The sequence below is a fragment of the Psilocybe cubensis genome, chromosome 2 (genome assembly GCF_017499595.1).
Source record: "Psilocybe cubensis strain MGC-MH-2018 chromosome 2, whole genome shotgun sequence".
Classification (NCBI taxonomy): Eukaryota; Fungi; Basidiomycota; class Agaricomycetes; order Agaricales; family Agrocybaceae; genus Psilocybe; species Psilocybe cubensis.
The window spans coordinates 4,243,896-4,256,247 of NC_063000.1; the positions used below are offsets into that span (position 1 = coordinate 4,243,896).

The following is a 12,352-nucleotide window of genomic DNA, read 5'->3' on the forward strand; positions in this document are numbered from 1 at the left end:
TCCGATGACAGCGCGTGAAGTGATGCTGCGCAGCTGTCATGTATCTTACCGACTATCACAAATCTGTCAATGTTTATTGTCAAGTTAGACAGGTTTCTGATGAACAGAGTGTCACGGGTCGATGTGGCACATGGTAACCTGTCAAAAGTGGATCCAACACTTTTGTTCTTTGACATCGTGGGTTATTGACTGTGATGTGAATCACATGGATACAGAATACTCTGGTTACGTGGCTCCGAGTAACCATGACATGGGAATATTCTCATGTCAAGAGTATAAATAGCTTACCTGGGTCCTTACCTAACAATCAAATGATTGATTGTTGTGAATCTTAATTGGCAGTTCATGATCCGGTCCATCAAAAATGTTTCCACGGTACTAAGGAACTTTTCCCGAAGTACTAAGTAACTTTTCCCATGTACTAAATTAGATCCGGCCCTTCACAATCACATGCCGTTCGGAAGTTCACACGCCTACCTTACTTCCTACTAAGGTTAGACTTAGTTAGCTTAGGGTTGGGGTTAGGTTAGGACTTAGGGTTTAGGGTTTAGGGTTTAGGTTTAGCTATTTAATCCAATGTGTTGCTTGTAAGTAGATGTTTGTTACTTTGTAGCAAGGAATACTTACGGTTAGGGTTTTTTTCTAATGCTTTACGCCTTGCACGCTAGTATTCTTTTCATCGGTTGTAAGATTTGGATATTCTGCCAAATTCTGGATGTTCCCTCTCTTGTGAGATTGAACGTCTATGAAGTATTATCTTGTTATCACTTTCGATACTTATCTGTTCAGCAGCTTCAACTAGAGCAGAATGATAAGTTTCATTAACGTTTTGAGTTTCGGGAACAACACCACCTTTTTCGGCAATGTCTTCATCCAGTTTACGAAAAACTGTTTTCTTCCACACATTTGCAAGGTCGAAAAGATTAGTATTGCGTTTTTGCGATACTATCCAACGACTTCCGAGTAGTCCTATCTTCCTCAAATCCGGTACGAACTCAGTTTCTCCGTCCACGAGGATCTGTGTGAACAGCTCCGGGCGAACATCATCGAGGTCGTGAACGTAATTTGGATCTGGTTTGATAAGGGGTCTGGACGAGTCTGCACTATACAGACCTTTCTCGGCATGTTCATACCATGCCAACCAGTACTCGGTAACAGTCTTTCCAAGTTCAGCAGCTGAAAACCAATTCCATACCTGGTCAAATCTGGTTTTAAGTACAAGAATGGATTCGTCGTGCTCTGCAATTCGTAAAGCGAATCGCTTTTCCCAACGTTCTTGTATATTCTTCTTACACCAAGACATTACTAGGTTTTCGGGATAGCCGCGCACCAAATAGAGAGCGTTAAGGTCTCTAATTGCTCCTATGTAGATTTCCTTAGTACTACACAACACGGCTAGCCTGGATAACTCTCCAATGTAGACGCCACGTTTGACGTCCAAAGGATGATGTGATACCCATGGAACTTGTTCTCGGTTGTTTCCTAGGCTTATTCCCCCCTGAAGGGGGGGCCTTCGTTGCATTGGGCCTCCTGTTCAGAAATCCTAAAATCTGATGCCAGATTCGGATTCCTGGACCCCAAAAACCCCCAAATACACTTTCAAAATATTTTATTTTGTACATACGGAGGTGCTACGTAATTAAATGTGTAATTTATGGAGGCCGGCCTCCAAATTGATGGAGGCCACTGGAGGCCGGCCTCCGTCTAAAAATAACTTTTGACAGGCACTGGAGGCCGGCCTCCGTCTAAAAATAAATTTTTGACAGGCACTAGAGGCCGGCCTCCCGCCTGTCTCCCGATGCCAGTGCTCGCCGTCCCAAAGCTTGCGCTCGCCGTCCCAACGCCAGCGCTCGCCGTCCCAAAGCTTGCGCTCGCCGTCCCAACGCCAGCGCTCGCCGTCCCAACGCTTGCGCTCGCCGTCTGCCCGACGCCTGTGCTTGCCGCTGCATGTTGTTGCGCTGCCACCTCCGGGCCGCTGCTGCTGCCGCCACCTCCACTCGACGCCTGTCGTTCAGCCGTCACCGCGTGTCATCCCGCCGTCGCCGCCTGTCGTCACGACGTCACCGCGCGTCGTCCCGCCGTCGCGTCTAGTCGCCGCCCACCACAACACGCACTCTGCTGCGTGTTGTTGCGCCGTCACACCGGACCGCCGCTGCCACTGCCGCCTTCCCTCGCCGCCTGTCATTCCGCCGTCAGCGCGTGTCGTCCCGCCGTCGCCGTCTGTCGTTCAGCCGTCACCGCGTGTCATCCCGTCGTCGCCGCCTGTCGTCACGACGTCACCGCGCGTCGTCCCGCCGTCGCGTCTAGTCGCCGCCCACCACAACACGCACTCTGCTGCGTGTTGTTGCGCCGTCACACCGGACCGCCGCTGCCGCTGCCGCCTGCCTCGCCGCCTGTCATTCCGCTGTCAACGCCTGTCGTCCCGCCGTCGCCGCCTGTCGTCACGACGTCACCGCGCGTCGTCCCGCCGTCGCGTCCACTCGCCGCCCACCACGACACGCACTCTGCTGCGTGTTGTTGCGCCGCCACACCGGGCCGCCGCTGCCACTGCCGCCTCCCCTCCCCGCCTGTCATTCCGCCGTCGCCGCCTGTCGTCCCGCCGTCGCCGCCTGTCGCTGCCGCCGCGCTGCCTCTACTCGCCTCCTGTCGCTGCCATTTCGCTGTTTTGTCTTTGATACACCTTGGCCTTGCTGTACTGTAATTTTGTTAGATTTTTTATAACTAGTCATCTTACCCTGATATCAACTTGTGTATATCTCACGCGAGCTCTCTTGTGTAGACACCAAAAAATAAATTTATATGACATTTTGAACAAAAAAACACGCATATATCTACATATTTTTGTTAGAATGGGCTATTCTTAAATGAAAAAACACTTACATTGACAATGTAACTACAGGCCTGGGCAAACACGATAAGTTGGCACCACCGGTACGTGCCCGTTGACAAAGGCCTGAGCTCGTTGAGACGCTGCCGCCAGAAGCTTCCTACTGGGAGGAGTGCCGCGCAATATTGATTTCCATTGCACTCTTGTTAATGGCTGGGCCTGCCGAGTGCGGATGTCTTCTACGCGTTCACGGTACCATGCCTCGTTGGCAGGCGTCCATTCCACCCATTGTGATCCGTTCATGCTGGGGGGCACCTGCCACAGGTTCGGGGGAGGGAACCACGATTTTACAGTTATTTGACCTTTAGTAGCTGAGAAAAATGTTGTTAGTGCATAAAATTGAGAATAAACAAGGAAAACATACCTGTGTACAGCGTGTAGGTGCCGCATATAATGGACAGCTCGTTCTCCGTGAGCTGGTCGTCGCAATAACACCAAGTCGTGTCGCCAGCTGGCACGATGAACCCCTGCCGGTTCTGAATGATTTCCTTAGAGGGGCCAGCCAGCCCATCGTCGACGCTCAGAAACTCACTGGCTATCCTACCCACCAATCCACCCCTCAGCAAGGCAGCCCGACCGTGTTGTTGGTGTTTGATGATGTTCTCGCATTGCAATCGGTATGCTTCGAAGTCATCAACGCCAAATTTGTACGCTGACGGGCGGACAGATCGAGGGGTGTATGGCTCCTGGACAGTGGAGCAGCGACCCGACATTTCAATGCCCATGAGAGTGCGACAGGGCACACCTCTCTCCAGCAGCATTTTTGTGAGGGAGTCGATGCGAGCCCAGGAGTGCTCTAACCTGAGCCGACACACGTAGAGGGCGATCTCCGCCGTTTCGACACCCAACATCCACTCGTGTTCCTCTGAACGAGGTTCTGAAAAAACAAAAAGATTCTGGTGAGGGCGGTGTATTTGCGACAGGTCCAGCAGACGAGACAGGGATGTCAGGCTGTGCGTGTTGAGATCAGACAGGGCGGCCGGCATTTCTGTGCTCGCAGGCTCGATGGAAGCCATGTAAAACATGTGGATATGTTGTCGAGCGTCCAGGGCAACTTCTGGGGTAAGTAACTCTGTAAACCCAAAGGTTTTGACAAGTTCATCCCAGTCTGACGCGGCGCAGGCTGTCGTCGTTGTGCCAGGGAGGTATCCATAGGATTGGCGCAGGCATCTGACCATATCGTTGTCGGGTGTAATGGGCAGGGGTTGCACAACATCCGTGGCGGGCGCGTCCGTGGTCATCTCAACATCCGCATTTTCATCCTCAACAGATGGGCCTGGTTCCTCCATCTCGAAATCTTCGACGACGGCAGGGGGGCTCTGTTGGACCCGCGACTCGCTCTCTGGGGAACGACGTGCTCGTGGGCGAGAGCGCGTTGCAACCTCTGGGGGTGTTGGCGAGCGACTGCGCAGGCGCCGTCCTAGCGTGGGCCGTGGGGGTGTTGTGGGTGCGCGGCGGGGTCTATCTCGCGATGACGAGGGTGTCGGAACCTCAATGACAGGCGGGTTGTTTGGAGGCAAAGGGGGTGGGGAAGGATTACGAGCGGGGGGAAGGGCCGACGTTGAGGCCACCGGCGCATCGGGGTCAGGTTCAATGGTGTCGTACCAGGGTACGCCTTCCCACTCTTCCTCGGCAGGTGCTGGTTTCGGGTGCTGCCTGGGTTGTTTTGCGGGACGTACACCTCTACCGCGGCGATGCTGGCCTCTAGCAGGCCTTGTCTGTGCCTGAATGCGCTGGTCCAACATCGCGGATGCGCCTGCCAACTCGGCTGGTGGTTCCAAATCTCGACAGAGATCCCATTCGTCTGTCACACCGTTTGTCAGGGTTTCTCCAGTTTCCCCTCTTTATCTTCACAGAATTATCTTATCCTTTCATTATCTTATCAATTATCTGATTAGATAGTTTATTTCTTTCATCACAGCCTTCTTGCTCCACTTCTTTCTAGTAAATTCTATATGATTCCTAGTCTTACTCATCCTTTTTCTATATGATGTCACTTTTATTCTTTAACCTTCCTTTATGATGTAATGTAGAGAATATTCTAGAATAGCTGTAGAGTATAAATACTGGACTTGTAGGTAGCTGTAGCTTCAGCTTCAATCTCTTAGCATATCCACTATCATTGGTGTGATCTCTTAGAACCATTAAATCTCTCTCACTCTCTTATTCTCTCTTTGCTCTCTTACTCTCCCTCTGCTCTCTCTCTTTCTCTCTTGCTTAATCTTTGTTGGTGGCCTTGTCACACTGATTATAGTGTTGCCCTAACACCGTTGTAGACCTTGCGGTGTGGGCGAAGTTTGGCCTCCTCGATGCTGTTTCGTGACGTTGCGATGTGTTCGCGCATGTAAACGCTGGCTCCCTCTGTGGACACCAGCGTTTTCCAGACAAATACTTTGCTACGTACCACCGATGGGTTGTTCTCTCGGTTCAGGCGAGCCTGTCTAGCTTCTGGCGTCTCTTTGGCCAGAATCCGTCGCCGTTCTTCCACCCTTGCAGCCCAGTAAGCGTCCCAGTCATCGTGCACAGAGGTCAGCAGCTTGTGGTTTTCATTCGCCAGTTCGATCATGCGCAGCGTAGGCAGGTTGGCGCTGTCAATGGCGAGCTGACGCTGTTCCTCGTCTCTCTTTTGGAGCTTTTTTTCCAATTCTTCATATGGCTGGGACATGTGCTGATCCAATGCCTCTGAGTTGTGGGCGAAATCGTTACTGAGGATAGAATACACCAAAGTAGTGGAGTACTCATCTCCCAGCGACTTCATCGTGAGGCCCTCCGTCGAATGAGATTTATTAAAAAATTTGCGCGCAAAGGCGGCTGCGAGAGACACGTCCATAGACTTGAACAGGTCGGTAAGTGTTGCCGCCAACAAGTCGCGCGGGGGGCGAAGCTCGAGATTGAGTATTTTGTGGGTGAGGAAGATTTCCTCTTCCCGCATCCGCCACGGATAATAGACTGGAACATGGTGTTCCAGAAGCCATTCGATGGGAGGGCGTGTCGCGTGGGTGCTGCTCAACTCGTAGACCATGCCGACACGAGGGGTTCTGGCGTTAAACGAAAATACGTTGGAATGATACAAGCCATCCAGCCATACTTCTGAGATGTCAGGATGCTCAGCGCGGAGGCGTTCATGCCATGCAGGGACGGGGCTTTTGGGATCGTGCTTGATGTGCTTTGAATAGATCTCGCGACGACTTTGGGCGACGAGATACGACAGGTAGCCCATCCACAGGATAAACGCGTTTCGGGTGGCCTCAAAGCTCCTTTGCGCGTCTGCTTCACAGCTATACCTGAGATCATAACCGAAGCTTTTGGGGCTAGGAGGTGGGGTTCCAGGAACGCGACACCATAAGCGGATCTTTTCACACAGAAGGGTGATGTTTTCATCCAATTGGCGCCATTCTTTTACGCTGTGCCACTCCATTTCATACGTGGCCGGAGACTTGTGCGGTTTATTGCGCAAAATCTTTGGAGACCAGCACAAAAAATTAAACGGCAAGGACACGAATGATGGCGCCAAGGGTATGAAGGCGATCCACCTGTACTGATCGTGCCAGCGCACTGGCTGTTTGACGCCCTCTAAATCCAGGTCTCGTCGCCGAGGTTCTGCTCGTGTCGCCTTTTGTTCGAAGGGGTTGGTGACGTCGACCTCAGCGGGTGGGATGATGACGACACGCTTGCAGTTGGGGGACACGTATATGGTGCCCTTCTGGACAAACGCGGACCCTTGGGCCCAATCAATGTGGGTTTGCTGGGACATCTGCAGCAGAGTAAGTAACAAGCATATGTGGGCAACGAACGTGAACACTTACGGTGGGGGCAGAGCAGAACGGTTAGGACGATGGCGATGGCCTTAGATGGCTGCAGAAGAGATTCTGCAGTGGCCTCAGATCGCTACAGAAGATCTTCTGTAGTTTTCAGAGGTCGGGGGTGTTGGTGTCGGTGGACGCGTCTGGCAACAAGGGCGGAGGAGAGAGCGAGGGTGGCTACAAGCAGAACGGTTGGGATGATCGGGATGGATCCAGATGCCTGCAGAAGAGCTTCTGCAGTCGCCTCAGATCACTACAGAAGATCTTCTGTAGTTCTCAGAGGTCGGGGCCATGGGTGTCGGTGGACGCGTTTGGAAACAAGGGCGGAGGAAAGAGCGAGGGTGGCTACAGAAGAGCTTCTGTAGCCTATCTCGGATGGTACACGCGAAGTCGAAAATGGGGGTGGAGGGAAGAACGAGGCTGGCTACAGAAGAGCTTCTGTAACGATTCTCGGACGGCTGACGTGAAGTGTCAAACGTCGGGGCAGGGAAGAGCCAGAGTGGCTACAGAAGAGCTTCTGTAACCTTTCTGGGATGGCAGACGCGGCGTGCTACAGAAGAGCTTCTGTAGTGTGCGTGCGTGCTAAAGAAGGAAGTGGACTTAGCGTTGGAAGGTTGAAAAAACGCCCAGAGCGGAGTTTCAATTAATCACGTGACCGCTCGCGGGCCCTGTTGATCGCAACCCCCAGAGTGTTCCTGTTCTCCATCCACCTCCAAAGCTCTTTGGTCGTGGATCGCGGGCCAACAGTACCAAAGCTCTTTGGTACTGCCTAGCCCATCCTCCTCCGTGTCGCACCCCCCCTCACGGTGCTCTGATCCTCAAGAGATCTCAGGTTCTATCCACCTCCAAAGCTCTTTGGTCGTGGATCGTGGGCCGTCAGTACCAAAGCTCTTTGGTACTGCCTTGTCCATCCTTCTCCGTGTCGCACCACCCCTCACGGTGCTTCGATCTTCAAGAGCTCGCTCCTGCCAATGCCCCCCCACATATCCATCCGCCTCCAGAGCTCTCTGGTCGTGGTTCCCCCCAACGCTGCAAACCAAAGCTCTTTGGTTTGACTCCACTTCGTCCAACGATTCCGTCGGCCTGGGATACGTGTGCCAGTCGACCTCCTACCTTGATTCTGTGATCGTGAGTCGATATACCCGCCTCCAGAGATCTCTGGTCGTGGGCTGTCGCGTTATCGTGCAACCAGAGCTCTCTGGTTTGTGCGCGTTACACACAACCTGGCCTCCCGATATGCTTGCGCACAACGCCTTGCCGCCGTCGATTGTGTCGGGCGCGATGTTCGATTGGGACGCCTCCGGACTATCGGGCACTCAGGTGTCTGATTAATTCAGCCCTGTCCTCTTATCGGAACGACAGTCAATCAACTATCGATCTCTTCTTTAACCCCCTATACGTCTTCTGAAGGGCAATTGCTTGGGCCTTCCATCGCAGAGCGTAGGGCGTCGTTCTCAGATATAGATCCCTTCCACCCCCAGCATCGTTCGAGGACCTATCCTGTTCCCTTCCCTCACCCAGACACCAAACTTCCAAACATTTTTCAAACAAAAAACGGGGATGGAAGGTAAGTAGGGTGTTTTATAGCGGTTACATGTACTAACTGTTTGATTCCAGATCCATCTGAACCAGCGAAGCGACGCAGGAGGGAAACAGAAGACGATGGTGGACGTGAAGGGCGTGCGAGGCGAAAAGATAACCAGCGATCGGTCACAGTAGGCGATACAGTCGTGCCACGCAACGCCGACATGAAATTTCCGTGCACACACTGCCGCAAGGAGTACAGTACGCCCTACAGTTTACAGGTGAGCCAGTTTCCAATCTGTTTTGATTTTTCACGCTAAATCCATACTACAGCGTCACTTTGCTGATTCGCACGCAGAACCGTCGTTGGAGGTTCCCCAGCAGACCTCAGACAACGAGCGATCGTTATCTCCACCGTCGCCGGAGCCCATGTTTCCATCGCAGCTCCCTCGCCCATCTTGGGGAGCCGCACCTCCTACAAGAGCCCCACCTCCCGCTTCACAGCTTCATCCGCCGTCTACGCGCTTGTTTCTTATCCCGCACGCTCCCCGCAGGCAAGCGTCGCCGCGTCCCTTGGGCTCGAGGGCAGGATCTCCCCCAACAATGATTCCTGCGCCGGTAACCCCTGCGGCGAGTCGGCCATCTACGCGCACGTTTCTTGGCGCGCGCGCTATCAGCAGCCAGGGGTCGCCGCATCCGTTGGTCTCGAGCCCAGGATCGCCCCCAACGATGATACCTGGGCCCGTTTCTCCTGCGCCACTGCGCAACATATCTGCGCAGAGGATGACACCGACACCTCCGGACATGCATCAGCCACCTGCTATTCGAGCCACGCCCACCACTGCGATGGAAGTAGACATTTCGCTCTACGACATTGCACCCGATGACCACACAGTGATCTACGACGACGTGCACAATCTTCCGGCCCTTGGAATTGTGATCAACACTTTTCTCAAGGTTGTTATCTGCATAGAATGTGGCGAAGCGATTGAGCCGGCGTTGGTCTGCGCACACGTCAAGCAGCACAACGCACACTATACACCAGGCCCCACATTGCTCGAAGATCTTCGGCGGAAATACGGGATCGTGTCGCTGGCTGAGATAGCCTACAGCGCTGGACCAATCCGTCCGATTTTTGGGATTCCTATCGAGGCTGATCAGCTCCATTTTTGTTCCAAATGCCACCGCGGCTACAACTTGTTGTTGAGCCTGCGGGGTCACCAGTCTAACGGGCAGCGTTGCCAAGTGCCTATCACGCAGCGCGCTTGCTACACGATGTACGGGCAGATACTTACAAAAGGCCCAAGCAAGCGTTATTTTCCAGTCGATACTTCGTGCCTCTCGCTTCGCCAGGACATTCCCTTTGCATACTCGACTGTTTTTGGAACAACAATGCCGCCTCCACCCGATTACACACAGTTGCCCGTCCAAGACATTGAGGACCCACAAAATCTGTCCTCGTTTCTCTTCCGCGAAGGATGGCTTGACGCTGTCAAAGGGTTGACCCCTGTCGACATCCAGGAGGTTACCAGGCTACCAGACGCCAAGACCGAGCCATGGGGCAAACAACTCCAGCTCGCAGCCCATCGCGCACTGGCCAGCATCCAGCTACTGGTGAACGAACACCATACGTTCGGCATGACGCACAATATTGCTCAGTTCAATCAATCGTAAGTTTAATTGCATTAAATCAAAGCTGATATTCACTGCACACGGTAGAAGCAACATGTTGTCAAACAATTTCAACCACATTCAACCTGAGACGCAGCAGCGATACGGAAACATTATTGTGCGGCTTATTTTCAACGTTTTGCGCACCATGGACCCCGCGTGGACATCTCCCGTGCGCTACCCCTCTCTCGACGCATCTCAGAAAGTAATTTTGCTAGAGCTACAAGCCAAACTGGATGGCGCAGACAAAAAGCTCATCGACGAGGCATATCAGAAGGCGTGCTACTCATTATTTGCACACGAGCGACGCCAGTACCCGATCAGCTCTAAGCTGCGAAAATTCTTCTCGCCCGTCATCTTGTTCGTAGTTTTCTACTCTCTGCGCGCGAACGGGAGCTTCCGCTTGGCGTCAGAGATTACGGGCATATGCGCCGCCGTTGAATACTGCATTCGGACGACAATGCTCTTTGAAATCGAAAGAATATCCGAAGAATCCAACGTATCGTCATTCGAGTAAGTTCCTTACTTTTTTCATGTTCATTTGTTAATATATGGTTCCTAGCGCTCTCAAAAAGGTGGAAAGGTACATCTCAACGGGGCAGGAGACGCCAATGGCGTTTATTTACAACGTCCACCGTGTTCTCGCATCCGTGCGCTCAGACGAAGTCACCGCCTCCCAGTTTCGTTTCACGGACAAGAACGGAAGAGAGGTTAGCTGCAATGGCCACCTCATATCTCTATCGATGATCAAGAAAATGCACGACGAGGAGCATGTTCGGTATGAGAACATGGTGCAGGATCGTCTCTTTTTTGGCGAAGACATACCCAGCGATCTCTTCCCTGAACTCGACCTCGAGAGCATAGTCAACAGCTCCAACAATACATCTGCTGGCTATTGCTTCCTGGACGACCCTCGTAACAATTTTTCTGCTTATCGGGACTCTTACGGACGTTGGTTGCTCTCCGACCCTGTGCGAGCCCAGCGTTTCGTTTATATGCATGAAGGCGAACTCGTTTGGAAGCCTTCTGCCGCCCTTGACCTATTGCGGCGCATGGAACGCGTACGCGAGGTCCTAGCGCCGGGGGTTTCCTACTCGACTCTTCTGCAGGTTCGGGGGTCGGAATTTGCACGCGCGTTACTCAGGAACACACCCGCAGCCCTACGAAACCTGCGGTTTGAGATGCACTTGCTGGCGCACGTTGCGTTGCAGGACAAGACATCGCATCTACATCTCAAGGATCGCCACATTCCTCACGTCATTACCCGCGAGTGGGCAGAGTCCCTCATCCGAAACCTTGCTGTATTTCGCCCGTTTGAAGAAGTTCTGGTGGCGAAATTCCTCAACCCCGAAGCACTTCATCGCTATCGCGTTCAGCTTTGGCCGGGCATCAAATCGACGATGACGTCTGAGGCATTCAGTGCTCGATGTGGCAACATGACAATGCGCTATCTCCTGCAGCCGTTCAAGCCTCTTCGCTGGCGCTCTCTGATCACGGCGTTTGCGCGTTTCTTGCCGGATTCTCGCTCATACGAGTCGCAAAAGGAGTTTTTTGTCGACACGGCCATGATGCACTCAACGGCGATGAGCAACAATCGATACGGGCGACATTCTGACCAGGCATCGCAGTCCGACTTTCGTACAACCATTGGGTGCATCCAGGCCGCTTTAGACATGCAGAAGCATGTTGGGATTGGACAGGCGCGTCCGTTTACGCTCACTGTACCGTCCGAGGTACCTGAGACTTCCACTGGCGGCGCTCAAGGTCAGTGGCATAACTAGACCGCAATTTATGCGTTATTAATTTTTATTTAGGAATTGTACACGACGTTAGCTCGCTGGAGCGCATAGCGCGGTCAGCTATGCTCAAAATCACAGGAAGTTTGGAGGATCGCGTGAAGGAGACCATCCTCGACTCTATGGCGGTCGTCATGGCGCAGATTTTGCCCAAGACACCTCGTCCGCTCAACGAGAACAACCTCCGCCCTGTTGCAGACATTGACCCCCACCCCTCGCGCCTACGCTCTCTGCGTCAATTCCTCAAGCGGCCTGCAGCGAACTTTAGCTGCCCCGAGCAGGCGCTCCTCCTGGAGCTCATGTGCCGCGGGCAGCAGAGCGTGCTGGGTATCTTGGGCACGGGCAAGGGAAAGACGATGCTAGTCTAAGCTTATTCCCCCCCGAAGGGGGGGCCTTCGTTGCATTGGGTCTCCTGTGCAGAATTCTTGAAATCTGATGCCAGATTCGGATTCCTCGACCTCAAAAACCCCCAAATCCACTTTTAAAATATTTTATTTTGTACATACAGAGGTGCTATGTAATTAAATATGTAATTTACCGAGGCCGGCCTCCAAATTGATGGAGGCCACTGGAGGCCGGCCTCCAAATTGATGGAGGTCACTGGAGGCCGGCCTCCAAATTGATGGAGGTTACTGGAGGCCGGCCTCCGTCTAAAAATAAAATTTGACAGG

The 12,352-nt window shown here is 52.9% G+C and overlaps 4 protein-coding genes across 4 annotated transcripts; 1 reads left to right on the top strand and 3 right to left on the bottom strand.

Annotated features, from left to right (window-relative positions):
* Nucleotides 1-676: 676 nt before the first annotated feature.
* On the bottom strand, nt 677-1,303 carry JR316_0002845 (uncharacterized protein; the record flags this gene model as incomplete). Its single annotated transcript, XM_047888630.1, has 2 exons — nt 677-1,195; nt 1,220-1,303. 2 exons carry the CDS (start codon nt 1,301-1,303, stop codon nt 677-679), a joined length of 603 nt encoding a protein of 200 aa, XP_047753553.1.
* Nucleotides 1,304-2,893: 1,590 nt separating this feature from the next.
* Nucleotides 2,894-4,632, bottom strand: JR316_0002846 (uncharacterized protein; the record flags this gene model as incomplete). The annotated part of the gene is made up of 2 exons (XM_047888631.1): nt 2,894-3,198; nt 3,252-4,632. 2 exons carry the CDS (start codon nt 4,630-4,632, stop codon nt 2,894-2,896), a joined length of 1,686 nt encoding a protein of 561 aa, XP_047753554.1.
* A 503-nt stretch (nt 4,633-5,135) lies between these two features.
* JR316_0002847 (uncharacterized protein) lies at nt 5,136-6,641 on the bottom strand (the record flags this gene model as incomplete). Its single annotated transcript, XM_047888632.1, has 2 exons — nt 5,136-6,347; nt 6,444-6,641. 2 exons carry the CDS (start codon nt 6,639-6,641, stop codon nt 5,136-5,138), a joined length of 1,410 nt encoding a protein of 469 aa, XP_047753555.1.
* Nucleotides 6,642-7,926: 1,285 nt separating this feature from the next.
* JR316_0002848 (uncharacterized protein) lies at nt 7,927-12,049 on the top strand (the record flags this gene model as incomplete). The annotated part of the gene is made up of 7 exons (XM_047888633.1): nt 7,927-8,010; nt 8,155-8,257; nt 8,308-8,495; nt 8,548-9,884; nt 9,934-10,398; nt 10,448-11,649; nt 11,700-12,049. 7 exons carry the CDS (start codon nt 7,927-7,929, stop codon nt 12,047-12,049), a joined length of 3,729 nt encoding a protein of 1,242 aa, XP_047753556.1.
* Between the last annotated feature and the right edge of the window lie 303 nt (nt 12,050-12,352).